This window comes from Lasiosphaeria miniovina (genome assembly GCF_030549165.1).
Source record: "Lasiosphaeria miniovina strain SMH2392-1A chromosome Unknown B0T26scaffold_5, whole genome shotgun sequence".
NCBI classification, from domain to species: Eukaryota; Fungi; Ascomycota; class Sordariomycetes; order Sordariales; family Lasiosphaeriaceae; genus Lasiosphaeria; species Lasiosphaeria miniovina.
The window spans coordinates 4,284,243-4,301,463 of NW_026848224.1; the positions used below are offsets into that span (position 1 = coordinate 4,284,243).

At 55.3% G+C, this 17,221-nt stretch overlaps 7 protein-coding genes across 7 annotated transcripts; 4 read left to right on the forward strand and 3 right to left on the reverse strand.

Annotated features, from left to right (window-relative positions):
- Positions 1-554: 554 nt before the first annotated feature.
- Positions 555-994, reverse strand: B0T26DRAFT_718094 (uncharacterized protein). Its single transcript, XM_060442362.1, has one exon. The coding sequence runs from the start codon at positions 970-972 to the stop codon at positions 754-756; it is 219 nt and encodes a 72-aa protein (XP_060294997.1). The 5' UTR covers positions 973-994; the 3' UTR covers positions 555-753.
- On the forward strand, positions 984-3,154 carry B0T26DRAFT_718095 (uncharacterized protein). Its single transcript, XM_060442363.1, has 7 exons — positions 984-1,287; positions 1,354-1,385; positions 1,464-2,106; positions 2,178-2,345; positions 2,412-2,552; positions 2,629-2,739; positions 2,818-3,154. Exons 1-7 carry the CDS (start codon positions 1,006-1,008, stop codon positions 3,004-3,006), a joined length of 1,566 nt encoding a protein of 521 aa, XP_060294998.1. The 5' UTR covers positions 984-1,005; the 3' UTR covers positions 3,007-3,154.
- A 301-nt stretch (positions 3,155-3,455) lies between these two features.
- B0T26DRAFT_718097 (S-adenosyl-L-methionine-dependent methyltransferase) lies at positions 3,456-5,043 on the forward strand. Its single transcript, XM_060442364.1, has one exon. The coding sequence runs from the start codon at positions 3,769-3,771 to the stop codon at positions 4,726-4,728; it is 960 nt and encodes a 319-aa protein (XP_060294999.1). The 5' UTR covers positions 3,456-3,768; the 3' UTR covers positions 4,729-5,043.
- Positions 5,044-6,378: 1,335 nt separating this feature from the next.
- On the reverse strand, positions 6,379-8,625 carry B0T26DRAFT_677983 (uncharacterized protein; the record flags this gene model as incomplete). The annotated part of the gene is made up of 4 exons (XM_060440170.1): positions 6,379-7,812; positions 7,880-7,981; positions 8,066-8,468; positions 8,555-8,625. The coding sequence occupies 4 exons, from the start codon at positions 8,623-8,625 to the stop codon at positions 6,379-6,381; spliced, it is 2,010 nt and encodes a 669-aa protein (XP_060295000.1).
- Positions 8,626-11,647: 3,022 nt separating this feature from the next.
- Positions 11,648-11,984, forward strand: B0T26DRAFT_718099 (uncharacterized protein). The gene has a single exon (XM_060442365.1). It carries the CDS (start codon positions 11,756-11,758, stop codon positions 11,975-11,977), a length of 222 nt encoding a protein of 73 aa, XP_060295001.1. The 5' UTR covers positions 11,648-11,755; the 3' UTR covers positions 11,978-11,984.
- Positions 11,985-13,236: 1,252 nt separating this feature from the next.
- B0T26DRAFT_649310 (MFS multidrug transporter) lies at positions 13,237-15,194 on the reverse strand (the record flags this gene model as incomplete). The annotated part of the gene is made up of 5 exons (XM_060438075.1): positions 13,237-13,453; positions 13,599-14,495; positions 14,582-14,621; positions 14,689-15,051; positions 15,152-15,194. 5 exons carry the CDS (start codon positions 15,192-15,194, stop codon positions 13,237-13,239), a joined length of 1,560 nt encoding a protein of 519 aa, XP_060295002.1.
- A 53-nt stretch (positions 15,195-15,247) lies between these two features.
- B0T26DRAFT_783051 (Fructosamine kinase-domain-containing protein) lies at positions 15,248-17,105 on the forward strand. The gene is made up of 5 exons (XM_060446735.1): positions 15,248-15,652; positions 15,715-15,836; positions 15,886-16,573; positions 16,643-16,733; positions 16,797-17,105. The coding sequence occupies exons 1-5, from the start codon at positions 15,502-15,504 to the stop codon at positions 16,870-16,872; spliced, it is 1,128 nt and encodes a 375-aa protein (XP_060295003.1). The 5' UTR covers positions 15,248-15,501; the 3' UTR covers positions 16,873-17,105.
- Positions 17,106-17,221: the final 116 nt, after the last annotated feature.

Here is a 17,221-nt window from a genome sequence, read left to right on the forward strand (position 1 = left end):
ACGGCGGCCAAAGTTCGATACTCTATGCTCAAGTGGCTCCACTACGAGTCTCTTCTGTCTCTCCAGAAAGGGCTACCGTCGGGGCTGCTCATTCCTCTTGATTTCTGCGTGAATGGACAGACAATCCGCGACTTGCGGTCGGCGGCAGGAGCGGAACTCGTCGGGAGAATCTCTTCACCGCACCCATACCGGGCATACGACGAGGTATCTGATCGTCTAGCATTTCTCGCCGAAGAGCTGTGGCCAGAGCATGCCAAGAGTGTCACGCAGCGGGTCACAAAACGCATCGAAGACCGCGAGTTTACTCGAACCATCAACAAATGCCATTCCACTCTGGGCGACGAAGGAGGTGCCGACGGCCCTTGGGAAGTGCACGCGCTGTGTCATCACAGTCGTCTCGTGGTCGAGCATCGGAAGATGTCGGTCGCCGATACCTTGGGGACGAGACGAGACTACGAAGAAAGGGTCGAACATTTCAGGAAAAGATTCTATCCTTTCTTGACTTCCGAGGCTTCTCTGACGCCCTGTTGGGAGCGCAACGACTTGTATGCCCGGCGGGGATTCCTAATGTCTGAGGCGACAGCCGTGCTGGCATCGACAATTATAGACATCTTTCAAGAGGACCTCAAATACCCGTGTCCAACGATCACGTCAGGTGCCGCCGACGACGGCGACGACAACCCCACAACCCAGTACAAGGCTCAAGCAAGCCACTTGAGATATGCCGGAGAGCGTGCGAATGCCGAGGCACCTTTATCGCTGCAGCTGAAGACACTCGAGCAGCTCGCCGGCGCCAAGGCCATTGAGCGCCGGATCCGCCGGATCGACTACCTGAAATTTCGACCTCCGCAGATCTACCACCCTCAAGAGTTCTTCAACTCCCTGGACGATACTCCAGAGAAGTACGAAGACCAAGCTATTAGAGACAAGGCCGGAGTGCCTCACGTAATCCACGAGGCCTTGGCGAAACATGTGGGGCCCGCTGAAGATACACCACCCAAAGGCATGGAAGGGGGGATACGACTTCCTTATGGCGGCGAGTTTAGGAAGCTTGTCAAGGCCCTCGAGGGCAAGGACGAGCCCGTCAGACTTCGACAGCTTCTCGTCGGGGCGCGTTCAGCCGCAACTGGAGAAGACGCCAACGAGGCTCAAGAACGCGACTGTAGCTGGGCGGCAGAGATTCTGCGCGAACTGGCCATTATCGACTTGAAACCTCCGGATCCTTCGCGCTTGTCCGAACCGGTGCTCGTTCGGGGAGCAGACATGGTGACGGCCATTAGTGATAGTGTAAGTTGGGTCATCACGCACATGGAGAGAGGGCTTTTGTTAACTCCGCGGGTTCATTACATGTAGTTGATCGACCAAGAAGTCCGCCATCGGTTTCTGTAGGTCAACAGCACAAAAATCTGCTCGCATTATAAGTCGTCGCCGTCGCTTGCCTAACTAACTTGAGCGGCTTTTAGCCTCACCAACTCGTCGTACGAACTGCATCCAGGGCTCCTCCGGCTCTTTGCCTATGTCCTGCATCCCGAAATGGTCGACTGCTTCAAGAACCACTACCTGCGGGTATCCAGGTTTGGGCTGCGAACAACAGACGTCACAGCTATCGTGCACATCACGCTGCGGAGCTGGGCGAGGAAGGAGGATCCTACGTCATTCGACGCGCGCAAAGAAGACGATAAGATCCGCCTCCCCGCCAACCTGGAGAAGAGCTGGAAGTTGAAGGAGAAAGCAAGACTCCGGAAGGAGAAGGGAAAGTCAGTCCAGAACAACAACCCCAAGCCTGACGTCCCTCGAGATTTAGAGGGCGGTGGTTCCGAGAAACCGCCAGAGATGGAGCTCCGGGTATCGTCGATCGGCATGTCGACCAACGAGTTTGGTGACTTTAGCAAGTGCTCCGTCGTCACAGACCTGATCCACCCAAACGACATTGCCGCACTTGGCAGGCAGGCGCAAGAGATTTGGAACGGCTTCGTGCACCAACCGCAAACAGGCCGCTTTCTCGTCTTTTCTCGTGTGCTTGGCCTCCTTTGTAAAGGCATTGTGACACACTATCAGGAGGCGCTGCTCGAGTTCGTAGCCAAGATGCAACTGGAACAGGAGTTGGTGGGTTTCTTGTCTTGACGAGATCCTCAGAAGGACGTAATTCTTGAGCTGACTCTTCTTCGCCTCTCAAGCCGACTTATCTCAAAGACCCCGGGGAGCTCCGAAACGGCGACGCCGATGCCGAGCTGCGGCTGAGTTTGTGGAGTCTCGAGGCGCTATATAAGATGAGCAACACGCTTGCGATGTCGGTCAAGGCAATTGAGGAGGCGATTGAGGACGTGAAGAGGGAGGTTCAAAAGGTTGAAAACTCCGACAACGACTTATCTTGCTTAGACAACAGCCACCCCCGCTGACAATTCTGCCAGGGCCCGGGAGAGAGGAGCCAAGAACTAGAAAACATGTGCCGCGCCCACATCGAGATGTTGGAGAGGAGCTTTTCGGATCTCACGGCGATTCAGTCAAGACTCGAGCGGAAGGTGGAATTAAATTCGCGGTACTCTAGCGCGGTAAGCGTGTCCCTACTCGCTGGGCTTGATGTAGACACACTGGCCCCTCATTAACCATTCCTTACGTACCGCCCAGCTCTCGGACGTGCTTGCGCTACGTGCCAGCTACGACTCGTACAGGCAGAACAGCACCATCGAGAGGCTTACCTATGTCACTATCGGGTGTCTCCCGCTTGGGCTTGCAGCAGTGCGTGGTTCTTTTCTCGTCCCTCCTTTCCCCTAGGAAAGTAATCAGAACTAACCTAGCTGAGTATCGCGTGCGCAGGCACTGTTCGCTGTCCCAAAAGAGCAATCTGTCATGGTGGACAACATGGGTCCAGGCTGGTTTACGGGGATTGTCTTTGCGTTCTTTCTCGTGATATTCGTGATCGCGTATTTCCTGGGCAAGATTTTGGGTGGACTGCGGGCCGCCGAGCAGGCCGTGAAGCGATGGTGGAGGGACGGAGTGCTTTAAAGGCTGTTCGTTGATGTCAAGCACAGGGTGCTGGCATGACTTTTGGCGAGGACCATTGCTATTGTCAAGCTGAAGTGGTGGTGGCCTCAATGTAGTGTGTAACATGCGATGTAACATTGAACACGGTTGATTGTAGATTATCATCGGCTTACGGAAAATTGTTATCTCACAAATGGCTTGACACGAGTCTTTGCTTGGCATTTGGGGGCGGGAAATACGCATGATATATGATGCGTGCCGCTGCGCACAGTTACTGCGTGCAGAGCACAGTTACTGCCCGAGCGCACAGTTACTGCCCGCAGCGCACAGTTACTGCCCGCAGCGCACAGTTACTGCCCGCAGGCGAAAAGTCTATGGTGGGGAAAGGCTGGTGGTGCATGGACCATTAGGTGGTCCAAGCTAGGCCAGGCTTGCTTGTGCCTAGCACATTTCGTCAGTCGCCAGGTAGGTAGGCCGCCAGGTAGCTAGGTCGCTAGGTAGCTAGGTGCCCGGACTTGGGGGCTGACCAACTGTCCATCCTTCCGCTCGATTCTGCAACACCCACTCCAATTAGCAAACATTACACTGCAGACAAAGGCCTGGCGTGATTTGATCTGGGTACGCTCGCCAGTTTTGATAGTTGATATCTGGAGTTTCTATCATTCACTACCTCGCCTACGATCTTTTCTCATCACTAGGTCCTTACTACTTTTTCTCATCACTAGGTCCTTACACCTTTTCTCATCACTAGGTCCTTACTACTAGTAGCACATACATTCCAACATGCCAGCAGCAGCAGAACCAGACAGCGACACGACCCTCCGGCACAGAAACCCACCAGCTCCCCAAGATGCCGGCCAGGCCGCCACTCACCCCCCAAAGACGCGCGTCTCCCTCACAGGCGTCTCCGAGACCATGCTCGCGACCCTGTCCGCACGCGCGGACTACGCCTCGTACCCCTCCGCCACGGGCGACGGGCCATTCTTCCCCGACCCCTGGGCCAAGGCCGCGCTGGACCGGCTGGCCTGGGACTCGACGCAGCCCAGCAAGACGACGGTGCAGGCGCGCGGCTTCAACTCGCGCATCATTTTGCGCGCCAACCTCTTCGACTTGTGGACGGCGGAGTTCCTTGCTGCCAACCCCGACGCCGACAAAACGGTGCTGCACCTCGCGTGCGGCCTCGACAGTCGCGCACTACGGCTGCAGTCGCATTGGGCCCAGAGGAATGTCCGCTGGATTGACGCTGATGTGCCGGACGTAGTGGCGCTGCGCAGACAAGTCGTCCCGTTCCCTGACGAGGGGTGTTACTCTTTGATAGAGCTCGACGTGACCAGCAATGACTGGCTGCAGCGCATCCCCGCGGATAGGCCGACGCTCGTCGTCATGGAGGGTTTGATCATGTACCTGACGCCCGAGGACGCGGCGGGATTGTTGCGGGGGATCTGTGATAGGTTTGCGGATCGAAGCGGACAGATTGTGTGCGACGTCGTGGGCAAGACGTATCTAAGGATTCAGGCGTGGAACAAGGCCATTTCTCGCACGGGAGCTGTCATGACGTTTGGGGTGGATGATGCTGAGGAGCTGGCGGCTGCAGATTCGAGGCTCAGGGTCAGGGACCATGTGTTGATGTGGCAGTTGCCGGGGCAGCATTTGTATTCGTGGTGGTCAAAGGTTGTGAGGTGGTGTTTTTCGTGGATTCCGGGGTTTGGAACGCTCCTCTCTGATGTTAGATTGGAGTTTTGACGGAGCAAGGGGAGATTGACGAGCTGCCGGGTGACAAAGGTAACATCTGGGTAAGTTGTAACAGAGACTAAGAAGATATCTGCGCGGTTTGAATAGGCAACATGGTTAAACGCGAGGGTGAGATCGCTACCCAGAAGGGAGCATATAAGGGAGGTACCAAGGTTAGACAACCACCGTGCAATGTAAACACCGTATAATGCAAACACCGTACAATTCAAACACCGTACAATGCAAACCCAGATGGAATATTGTCCCTGTCAACAGAAAGCAAGAGTCTTAGTCCACTCCTGGCTCGTCCAGTTCTCTGCCTTTCTTGTCTACTAGCACCGCTGCCACTCAACCTGGACTTACACCAGCCCCGACGAGGTGCCAACCGTGATCTGGGCCCGACCGCCGCGGAGGCGATACGTTGCACTGCGTGTTCATGATCATGATCGCCGTCGTCCCGCCGCACGAAGGCCATCTGGCTTGCTTGGGTTGGACGACAGATTAAATGACCCCTCGCGAGGCCCGTCAATGTCTACCACGTATGTTACGGCACTGCCACCGCCCGAGCGCACAAGTGAACTCAAGAAACGTAATCTTAAGGCGCGTGTTTGAGGAATCGAGATGTAAGTCTCCTGACACTGAGGGATAGTCGGATCCTAGCAGTGAGGCGCCTCATGCTCTGATATATGATGGTGCTAATGCTGCCGCAGCTGGTTCCAGGGGCGCAGACAGCGCAACATGGACGAGGCCGGAGATCAGTAGCGTTAAAAGCTTCATCTTTATGTTATATGCGGTGAAACAGTCGCTTCTGGAAGTCGTGCGACTTGAACAAATGGTTTACTCGAACGTTTAGACGGACAGGCAATGGATGCTGGCGAGATGGCACATATACCTCACAGCGCCCTTGAAGGTAGGATACCCTGCATCAGGTCACCCATCCAGGGGCAACTTGGCGGATGCGTCTATCGCGCATGGTTGCATCACGCTTTTGAGTGGAGATACAGTGCTGTTCTCGAGTGGTCTGGAGCGACGGAAGTGTGCTCGCCGGTCCGGGCAATCGCTCCGGTTTATCCTATTTTGGGACTATAAACCTGACCGCCTAGTGATTTGCTTAGCAATGGTATATGTCATGTTGTGGTGGTCACACTAAGCGCCCAGGGCCAACCAGTCTGCTAGACAAACCACTAAAAAGTTGTAGAATTTCAGGGCTGCCGACGAGAGAAAAGAACATGGAGAGAAAAGGGAGAAACGAAAAAAAGGAAAAACAAGAAAAGAGCAAGATAACGACAAAGAAGGGGGGGAAGAGAAGGGGGGAAGAGAAGGGGGGAAGAGGAGGGGGGACGGACTTGAAGTAAAGATACAGGGGCCGGAACCCGCGTCCCAGGCCAACACGTGCAGAATCGAGAGATACGAAACCAACGTCCCTGATGCACGGCAGAACTCGAAGCAGCCGAGGCAGGCAGTTGGAAGATGTGCCACGGTGGTGCGTGGCCGGTGAGCATGGGGCAATTTATGGCCCGGGGTGATGGATGCAACCTCCAAAGTCCAGCCAAGAAAGCGAATGGGGGAAAAGAGAACGGCAAATATTACAAAAATGCAAGACAATACGCGCTGCGGCGCACTTCTAGGATTTCGCCACACGGCAGATCCTTTGGTACCTGATCAACGCTTGTCGGGGTTTTTCTTGTCATGATTCTTGGGATCTTCTTCCGGGCCGTCTTGGGCATCGCCGTTTCCGTGGGAATTTCGAGGAGCTGGGCGTGGCACGCGATTCGTCTCTTCCTCGAGCTCGGTGCCTGTAGCCTTACGCTTTGGCGGGCCGACAGTGAGGACGACTTTACTCTGCTCCTCCTGCTCCGGCTGCGAATGCTCCCGTTGCTGTGTTGTTTGATGCCTCGTGGGCTGGGAGGCCGCCGCCTTTTTGGGGGACTCCGGTGGGGATGGCGGCAGCCACGTACCCGCGTATCCCGTAGAGATTTGGGTCTTTGACCTCGCCGTGTCTATCTTTAGCGTCGATCCCTCACCCAAAGGTGGCATTCCAGGCTTGGGCTGGGCTGCTGGGGGTATTCCGAGGGGTTTCTGGATGGTCTTCTTGCTCGGGTCTGGCTGAGGCGGGCGAGCGCCGTCGGGTGCCGGTGTCTGGGTAGCGGTGGGCGCCGGCGGCTGGAATACCATGAAATCGGTCCAGGGAAACTTGGGGAGACGACTCTGCTTCGTTCGTCGAGTGTCGTCGAGTTGCACATACGACCATATCAAATTACCAATGATCTTGTTTGCCCCCAACTCGTGGAGACGTGATGCCCAGCGGTGTCTCTCCTTTAGCCACAGTGAGTCCTTTTCCTCGTGGCTTGGGAGGGGCGGGGTAGCAACCGCCACGGGTTCTTGGGGTGTCTCGGCTGAAGGGTCCCGCAGCTTTTCGGCCAGGAAGCGAACCTTTAGGGCCCAGTCTTCATCTGTCATTCCCATTTCATTCTTACATATAAGACCACAGCAACCCTCGAGAATCAGAACCATAAACTGGTACGAGTCCGATGTTGCACAGGCTCCGGGGTAAAATCTTTCCTCCCACCTCGGGAAGTTGACATTGAGTCTCCATTTGTTGTACTCAGGTCCCAGGTGGTGGCAGTCTTTATGAGGAGGGTTGTATTCGGGTTCAGTTTTTAGCTTCGGGTCCGGTTTCGGGTCGACACCGGCTTTAATCAGACCTTTGCGCTCCACTTCAGCCCTCCATCTCTTACCGGGCTCAACGATACAGTTCAGGTCCTTGGCATACCCAAAGTTTCCGAGGACAAATATCCAGCCCTCGGCCTGGTCATCACAGTTGTAGAAGATGTTGGGCGACTTGATGTCTTGGTGGACGATTTTCTCCGATTCTAGGAAGGCCAGAGCTGACGCGATCTGTCTGATAAAAGGTTCCATCCACACCAGGCCGGGCAGCTGCTGCAATGCCGGACGTATGCACCCGCTCTGCTCGTGCCTGTCTCGAATAGGTTTCATCAGGCTGTCAAGGGTGCCATTATGAGGTGGGAACCACATCACGTTACTGATCTCATCAAAACCCCCAAACCGGATGATGAAATTGTTGACTCCGTCGTCCTGCTCACGTTTGTTAGTTCCCGACACATTCAGGAATCTGTTATAATGGCTATCAATATGCACTCACGCATTTCAGCTTTTGTAAAATCTTGGCTTCGTGTTTGAAGGCAGTTTCCTGCTCTTTGAGAATCGCCGCCTTGTCTCGACTGTGGTCGACCTTTTCAGACGGCTTGGGAATTTTGAATGCCCATACATTTCCAGTCCTCAAGTCTACGCCTTTTTGCTCCATAGCCAGTGGGCCGGAATCACGTACGGTATAATAGTATACAGAGCCTAAGAACGAGTCTGTCACGGGCAAGGCGCCCAGTTGTCCCGTTTGATAGGCAAAGCGACGAAGCCCGTACTCGGCACTCGATATGTATTGTGGCTGCACGAGGCGATCATTCCATGCGACAAAGAACCTTGCATCTTTGCCAATTGTGAGAATGTGTCGCTTTTGGGGCAGACGGGCAATGACTCGCTGGCGGGGACCATCGCCAATAAAATTGTGAATTTTATCTCGTGGGCCAGCTTCGGAGATTTCGAGGCTAGTTGAATTGTCTGGGGTCAAATCGCGGACTACCAGCTCCCCCTGGGGAGACAGGAACATGACGCAGTGGTCTTCGCGGTATCTGTTCTCGGCGTTCCCCTTGGGCAGGATCAGGTCGCTGTCCGCACTGCAGCCAATGGACAGCAGTTTTCCTCGCTTCAAGCCTCTCTTTATCGTGGGCCATGTGGATCGGTCGATGGCGACTCCACACACCTTTTTACCAGATATAGGTATTTCAATTTCAATTGCCTGAGAACTTCTTGAACCGAGTCCTGCGTTCTCATTGAGGATGGCAACGGCCTTGTCGGAGTGTGGGATCAGTGAAAACACCAGGTGGAGTTCAGGCGCATTTTGAGGCAACGGCGATTCATGTGGCCATCGAGTCCTGGAAGTGCTTGCCATGGTCTGTCTCTGGGCGGGAGCAATTGAGAATAATTTGGACCGATGATTTTTTTTTTCTTTTTTTCCCGTTCAGTTGCGACTAGCTGAGCCAGAAGGCTTGGGGATCAATTGTCGGCAATTTTCGCGATCGGGGCCGTGGGAAGAGGAAGAAAAAGGGCAGGGTTGTTTTTAATGAGCAAATGAAATGGCCGACGATATGTTGCTTGCGATTTAAGTTCGGTGGCAGAATAAATATGGGAAGACGGGCCCATGGTTTATTATCGTGAAATATAATAGGGGCGTCTGCCACCTGGGAACTTTTGTGTCCGAATCATCCCATGTTTCGCCTGTTTCCCCCGACCGCATCTGAGACGGGGCTTTGTTAACCATGGCCATACGCTTAAATGTAGGTTATTATCCGCGTGTTCGTGCTGGGCGGCGAGGTGGGGTGTTGGGCTACGTAATCGTCCCTTCGCAATTGAAGTGGCCGATTTCACGGGCCGGATTGACATGGACGGGACCAGGCGGGAGGATTCCATCTGGCCTGAATTTTGCTCGACTGGAAATCGGCGCGAAACAGGCCTACGGGCCTCGACCTCATCCTTGGCAACCTCATCCTTGGCACCCTCTAGTTAGACCCCATTTTATGATTTACTAGAGAATCATAAAGTCTTTGTGCAATCCCTTCTCCCCGCGCACGGGTTTTGCCCACACATTTAGTACGGGGATTTCCCCCTCCTAGAGTTAGCTTTCCAACGACATCTCATATTGTCACTCCGACAAACATTGTTTTGAATGTTGTGCAGGATACCTCGACGAGCCCATACGTTGCCGTATTCTACCAATAAAATCAAGAACTTTATTTCCTCCCAGGGGCTGCCTAGCTCATCCAAAGTCAAGATACAAAAAAAGAAGCAAGAAAAACCCCAAAACAAGCCGCCCAAAGCCGGCGCCAGTACAAGCACGCACCCATGTCCAGCTGCTCCGGCATACGCTCTCCAAACACACGCCGACCATTCTCATTATTTCTGTTTTTGGACAGGGACTACAATCTCCCTGCGTATCTCCTCCCCGTGCCCTAAGGTATCTTTCCGCTGTGACTTTATAGCCTCGTTTGTGGGGCGCTCTGCACCGTTATTGAGCCCGCCAGTGAACTTGCGCTTTGGTTGTACACTGTCGCGGGCGCTCTCGTAATCGTGCTGCATCCCGCTGCCTGTCTGGGGTGCCGTGGTTGCCGTCGGGTGATACTTTGTAGGGCTGGACGTGAGAGATACGGGCGACAGGCACTGGCCGTTGCCTTGGGTGGTCGAAGAAAAGTTGGTCTTGATGTTTGCTGTCGTCCGTGGTCCACTCGTCTGTATTGCCGGGGGAGCGGATGTGCTGGTGGAGCCGGGCTGGCCATGCAATGGCTGGGGCGCCGTCTTGGCAGGATGTGGGCGAGGCGGCACGTAGTCTGCGTAATCCGCATATTTTTGATACGTAGATTTCGCGGACTCTCGTGTATTTCCAAAATTACCAGATTTTATCATGGCACGGATCCCAACAGGGAGACATTCGCCTGCCGCCAAATCATCGAGGCAGCGACTGAAGCGGTCCGTGCGACTCAAGGATACCGGCTCTTGTTTGGGAGCGTTTATCCCGAGGGACTGGAACTTGGCACACCAGCCTTGCCAGTCCATCTCTTTCTCGCTATTGCACCAGTAGCCAAGAATTAGTCCAAAAATGTAAGCTAACGACCATGCATCTGTTTTGTGAGAGGGCCCTATACGGTGTGCGAATATGGCTTCGTTTGCCATCGCTTCCTTCTTCTTTCTCCCAAGGATTAGGCTCAGCTCTGGTGGGAGATAGCAGGACAGCTCGGCGTCGACGGTAGGCATCCAACCGGTCCCAGATTGGCTCTTCAGATTTATAGCGTTTCCAAAGTTTGCAATCACGAAGTGCCACACCTCGCCTCTCAAGGTGTAGAGAAAGTTATCGGGATGGAAGCCTCGGTGTGCAATCCCACACGCTGCGAGAAACATTGCGCCTTGCAGGGACTGTATGGTGAAGTTTGGATGCCAGGGAAGTTTCTCATGCGGGTATATCACTGGGGCTTTGCAGGAATGTCCAGAGGACTTGAGAACTGGCTTCATCAACATCGACAGAGTGCCGTGATATAGTGAAATGCGCATTCGGAAATTCTCGCCATCGAATCCGCCAAAGTCAACGGTACTTCCCCATCCGTCTTTTTCACCATTCTCATCCGTGTTAAGTATCTCTAAAATCTCTGCCTCATGCTTAAGAGAGTTTTGTGCATATTCCAGTGCGCTCTTACTGTGGCCTTTCTCGAGATCCCTTGCGCTCCTGATAGCCCACAGCTCTCCGGATCTGCGGTCGACCGCCCTAATTCCCATGACAAAAGATCCGGAGCCTGCCTCGCCGTATATAGAGTAGAACGGACCGGGGAGTTTTTCTTCGTCGAAAGAAACGGGAGGTTCATCATAATCCTTCTGACTTAATATGTCACGCCTAAACATCCGAAGCGCTTCCTCGGCGCTATTCTGCAACTTTGGTGACGTATAGTTGGAATTCCAGTTGAATTTGAAGCAGATTTCGGTCCCAATTGTGATGAAGAAGTCTTTGGTGGGATCCCGAGTAATTACCGATTGGCGCCAATTACGGAAAGTGAACAGTAGATCGTCAGTGGCGCAGTGGTTTTCGTCAAAGAAGTTCTCAGTGTTTAAAATATCGTCTTGGACTTTAGGTTTGGCGCTGGAAGTCAGCCTGGTGTTGCCCTTTGACAAATCGCGGAGTATGAGCTCCCCTGACTCGGATAGGAAGAAGATGCAATGTATGCCGGAGTAAGCTAAATGGCCTAGTTTTGGTTTGCCCGAGGGGAGAATAATGTCACACAGCTTGATATCGCTTCCAATGTATAGAAATGTCTTCTGGTTCTTCGCTGACATCTCCCGATCGACGGTTATCACATCAAGTTTCCCATTCTTGAGAAGTTGCCGGTTATTCTTCGGGCAGCGGACAATATTCTTGGCCTCTATGGTTTCTGGAACCAGTGTGAATATAATTTTGAACCTGTCGTCGTCGGGCGGGGCCTCGCATTCGTGGGGCCAAGCAACCCTAGTCGCCCCAGATGCTGCATGCCTAGCGGAAGACATGACCGTGGTTGAGAAAAGACTGGCTGGAAGAGAAGATCAAGAAGAAAGCGGTGTGCTGCAACGGGGGGTAGAGGGTGGTGCGACGAGACGAGGAGTTACATGACTGTTCCCGATGGAGAGGCGAAGTAATCAAGATATACGCGAACCGGGCTACAGAGAGGTACTCGACATTTTAGCGCTGTTTCGGTCCGATATTGAAACCAATCCCATGGGACCCAGCCAGTTAAGGAATAGACTTCGCGACACCGTCCCAGCCCTAGGTCTTAGGCCCGGACCAGATGTGACTGCTTTTTGGCATACTGCTGTCGCTAGGGTAAGTAATAGGTCTTATAACGACCTATATATAGTGACACCGCGCTTTGAGGTCACTCCTAAACGCATGACCAAGAACGACGGAGTAGGGCATGATTCCACAATCCACTGCTTCATTTCCTAGCGAGATGATAAATACCTACTATAAAGGCTATCTAAAAGCCAAACGCAACAAGCTATGGGCTGGCGAATGACATAAAATGACAATGTCTTGATTTATTATCGAAGCTTTGACAGTCATGAAATTGTCATGGTTGGCGCTTTAATGTTAACGAGTGACCTCGACACAATGCGGCACAGCATGGCACAACGCCACTATGGTCAGACAGCCAGGGATTGCAGGCCGGACTTTAGACGGGCGGCCACAAAAAAGAGTTTGAGACCCGCGTCTCAAAGTGATTCTAGGCCAAATCTGCGAACCCATCTAGGAGCCCCTATCGCCCCTCTAGGGCGGCGGGACAATTTGATTTGGTAGGTGTGCCTTGCAGCACGGAACCTCTTGATTGTTTCCTCGCCAGCCTCCACTTTCAGCCTCCACTTTCAGCCTCCACTTTCAGCGTCCATGGCCCCCCACCTCCCCTGCGCGGCGCGCTATATGGCGAGCAGTTGCAACTAAAGTGCTCGGCTTCCAACCGCCGAATCGCCACGGTGCACGTCGCCGAATCGCCACGGTGCACGCAGCCTACCTAACCTGTCTGCGCTGGATTCTAGCACGCAAAATGGGCGCTTCTTGACCACGAACGAAATTTGGCGGTCCTCTCAGTGCAGAAAAGTGCATCGTCTTCGTTGTCCAGATAATGCGCATGTTTGCCCCAATTCGATGGCGTTGGGTCATGTTCTGCAAGGTTTCGGGGGGGAGGATTTGGTTTTGGAGTTTTCAGGCGAACAAGTCTCCTGGCACGCTTTAGAAACAACCGAAAGGAGCTGGGGTCGATCCCCAAGAGGTCGTCTGCCGTCCACCGTTTCGTTGGTTCACGATTCAACATTAAGCCGAGCGACTCAGGCAATATGTTTGCTCCCCTCTCTCGGATCAAAATCAGGGACGTGACATCAAGGGCGGTCAGCAAGAAACAGCGACTCGACCGCCCCGAGGAGCGCCACGGCGCCCAGCGTCCAGAATGCGACCTCCAAATGGCCCAGCCTCAAGCCGAACGCAAACAGCTTGCCAGTCAAGAGCGGCCCGACAGATCTCGCAAGGCAGCTGAACGACGCAGCGGCGCCGTTGATCCTCGCCAGCGTGCCGTCGGCGGGGGCCGTGTTTGTGACTCTGCACCCGGGCAGAGCGAAAAAACCGACATGTCAGCAGAGTTTTCACAGATCGCACAGATCGCACAGATCGCACACTGCATCATCTCCGTCCCGCAAAGACCGACAAAGGTTCACTTCAACATAAATAAAGACGGAAAACGCACAGAATAGCCGAGCACACGTACCCCGCCGACGACAGCGCCACCTTGAGCCACACGTCTAGCAGCAGCGCCGCGAGCCGCAGCGGCGGCCGCACGCGCATCCCTGGCAGGAACGGCGTGAGCAGGTACGCGGCCGGGTAGATGACGAGCACGAGACGGAAGGCGCATAGCGCGCCTAACCGGGACACGAGCAGCGGGACTAGGGTCGCCTGGACCACGACGCGGACGACGGCTTCGCTGAGAAACACGGCGCCGATGGTTTGCGTGCTGAAGCCGAAGCCGCCTACGGCTTGCGGCAGGGACAAAGACCTATGATGGACTGTTGCGGAAGGGGTCGTGCTGTTGCCCTGCTGCTGATGGTCTCCGGTGGGAGACGGCTCCAAGGCCAGGAACGTGCCTGTGATGCTGTCGGAAGACACCTTGTGGAATGCCAGCAGCGAGAGGGAGAGGACTTGCAGGATGACTTGGCGTGTGAACGCCTGTGCCGAAGGGGTCTTTACCGGGTCGTCGAGCGTTTCGGTTTGCGCGTCGTCGCCTGTTTCCTCAACAGGCCGTTGGCGTTCAGGCTCTTCCGAGGCCCGTGTCCCCCTGTCTATGCCAGAGCCGCTGAGCGGGATATAGGCATAGTCCTTGCCGGCGCTCCTCCACCGCAACATCCTGACCACACGCCGACCAGCGGCAAGCCCGACATCGCAGCGGCTTGCGAACCGGGGGTGAGTTTCCCTCAAGCAGAAGAATGTCACACACAACGTCAGAGTCTGCAGCAAAGCGATGACAAGATTGGGGAGGAGATACGGGAACTTTTCCCACAGATTCCAGGCGGAGTCTGACCGGAACACGCCTGGATAGTGGGCGACAGGGTCTGCGAGCAGGCCTCCGAGGACGGGCCCGATCAGGTTGCTTGAAGCAGTCGATGGGTGGTCAGCACTCAATCTCAGCGTCTCCTGCCCCGTGACAAAGGGGCGGCCATGTGGAGCATGACCCACCCGAGAGACCGGATAAACGTAACGAGCGAGAAGGCTTTTGCTGTTCGCGGGCCAGAATAAGAACAGGAACTTGAAGTAGCAACACCGCCACGACATGTTCATCTCACCTTGCTGCTCCTTCCTGGCCAGCTCGCCGGCGCACGTCTGGACCATACCGACATTCGGATTAAACAGGCCGCCAAACGCGCGCGCAGCGACGGCGGCGGCGACGGACCGCGAGAGCCCGAACCAGACCGAGGTGGCAATGCCGGTGGCAACACCAATCAGCAGCGTCGGCTTCCGACCGATGGCGTCGCCGACCCGGGCCCAGACCATGCCGCTGAGAAACTCGCTGAAGGCGAAGACGGCGACCAGCGCGCCGGCCCAGAAAGCCACGTCCGCCTCGGGCACCTGCCCAAACGACCGGATCATGTAGTACGCGTACGGGAAGATACTCGACCAGGCCAGCGCCTCGGTCGCGCGGATCGTGCCTGGGGGGTTCGTCAGTGTCAAGGTGTTGCAGCGGTCACCTCTCCGGCATGCGCACCGCCACGGCGAGTGGTTCAAGAAAACGGAAGATCGAAAGCTCACCCAATATCCATAGCTGCATCCGGATGCCCTTGAGTGAAGCCATCGCGAGCTCGATCTGATTGTTCTCGTGTCGGTGCTTGCTGTTTTGGTCTCCGATGGCGGCGGTGAGCGGTCGCCAATGTTTGAGGGAAGCGGCGCAGGAGTGCCGAGAACCAATCACCCCCCGCTTCCGTCCCAACTCTCCGAGGTTGTTGGTGCTGCCGCTTTTTGGAGACGACCTAGAAGACGGCCAGGGCCCACAGTTTCAGGCAACTCTCACCTCGTCCCGGCTTTCTCATCTCGGCCCGGCTTGTGGAGTTCAAATTTGACAGAAATTCGAATTTGACGAGCTTCCCCTGAAACGCACAGCCATGTCGCCCGACGCCAACCGCGGCGCTGCTCTGGCAGCTGATGGTCTGGAAATCGACGTCGACCGGCACGGCGGCGAGGCGGCGCCGACCGAGCCCGTGCCGAAACCTCAGCTCGGCGCGGCGTTTGGACTCGACGATGCTGTCATTGCAGGTAATTAATTCCTTGGCCCTTTCCTCTCATCCAACATAGCAGCCACTGACACAGTTGTGCAGCGCTCCCCGCGCCCGGCTCCAAGCTTGTGGCCGCGAGGCACTACGCCCGGTCACTGTGGGGGCAGACGGCCAAGGTGACGGCCGAGCTGCCCGACGGGACGACAGAACACTACTTCCTCAAGGTGTGTCACTGCAGCGCGGCCATCGACTCACACACTGACCCTCCCGCAGACCGTCCGCCTCGGCGAGACGGGCCGTGTGATGGTCACCGGCGAGTTCGCATCGCTGCAGGCGCTGCACGCCGTGTCGCCGACGCTTGTCCCAGTCCCGCATGCCTGGGGCGCCTACACCAACACCAGCCCCAGCCCTGGCCTCCAAAGTGATGACGAGCCGACATATTTCCTGCTGACGCAGTTCCGCGAGGTAGCCGCGCAGCCACCGCCCAACGCGGACGCGTTCGCGGCGCGGGTGGCGGCGCTGCACGCGCGCTCGCAATCGCCGACGGGCCAGTTCGGGTTCCACACGACGACGTGCCACGGGACGCTGGCACAGGCGACGGCGCGGTGGGACGCGTCGTGGGCGGTGCTGTTCCGCGCCATGCTAGCGCGCATGCTAGAACTGGATGATCCAGCGTGGCCGGCGGTCTGGCGGCAGGTCGCCGCGCTCGTGCTCGACCGCGTCGTGCCGCGGCTGCTCGGTGCGCTGCCGGCAGACCTCAAGCCGTGTCTGGTGCACGGGGACCTGTGGGACGAGAATACCGCGGTTGATGCTGCCGACGGCGAGCCGTTCGTGTTTGATCCGGGGTCGTGCTATGCGCACAACGAGTACGAGATCGGCGACTGGCATGCTGAGCGGCATCGTCTGAGCAGGGCCGAGTATGTCGAGAGCTATAAGCGGTATTTCCCGCCGACGGAGCCCAGTGAGTGTGCATTTCCATTCTGCGCAAGAGATGTGTTGTTGCATGTTTCATGCTGACCAAGGTTTCAAGAGGAGGAATGGGACGATCGGAACCTGCTGTACTCTCTGCGGTTTGATCTCGGGGCGGCCATCATGATTCCCGGCTGCAATCTGCGACAAGTGTGAGTCTCGGAGTCTACTAATCCGACTACGTGTCTACTTAGTTGCGACTGACAGGTTTCCAGTGTAAGAAGAAATATGGTGATTTTGTGCCAAAAGTTTTGCCCTGAAGAGTTGGCTGAGTGCGGTCAGCTTGAATGAGCAGGCGAAGCAAGACAGGCTTTTGTTTTCACCTTCCGCATGGTTCTTAGATTAACATGAACAATTATCGGTATCGGTGAGCGGACAAAATGAGATAACTAGATGGTTCATCTCAAAATTCCGCCGTCGTGCTGAGCTATTGGCATTTGGGAGGTGATTGTTTGTGGTCAAGGGTAGAGCTGATCGATTTCTCCCATTATGCTCCACAACTTCTCACATAAGCCAAATGCCTAGCTTTGAACCAATTACCCAATTACGTCCATCACATTGCGGCCGTAATTAATTGTGGGTGAGCAACTCAGCCCATCCTCCACTCTGTTGCACATTCGCAACACTGCCACTTCACTGC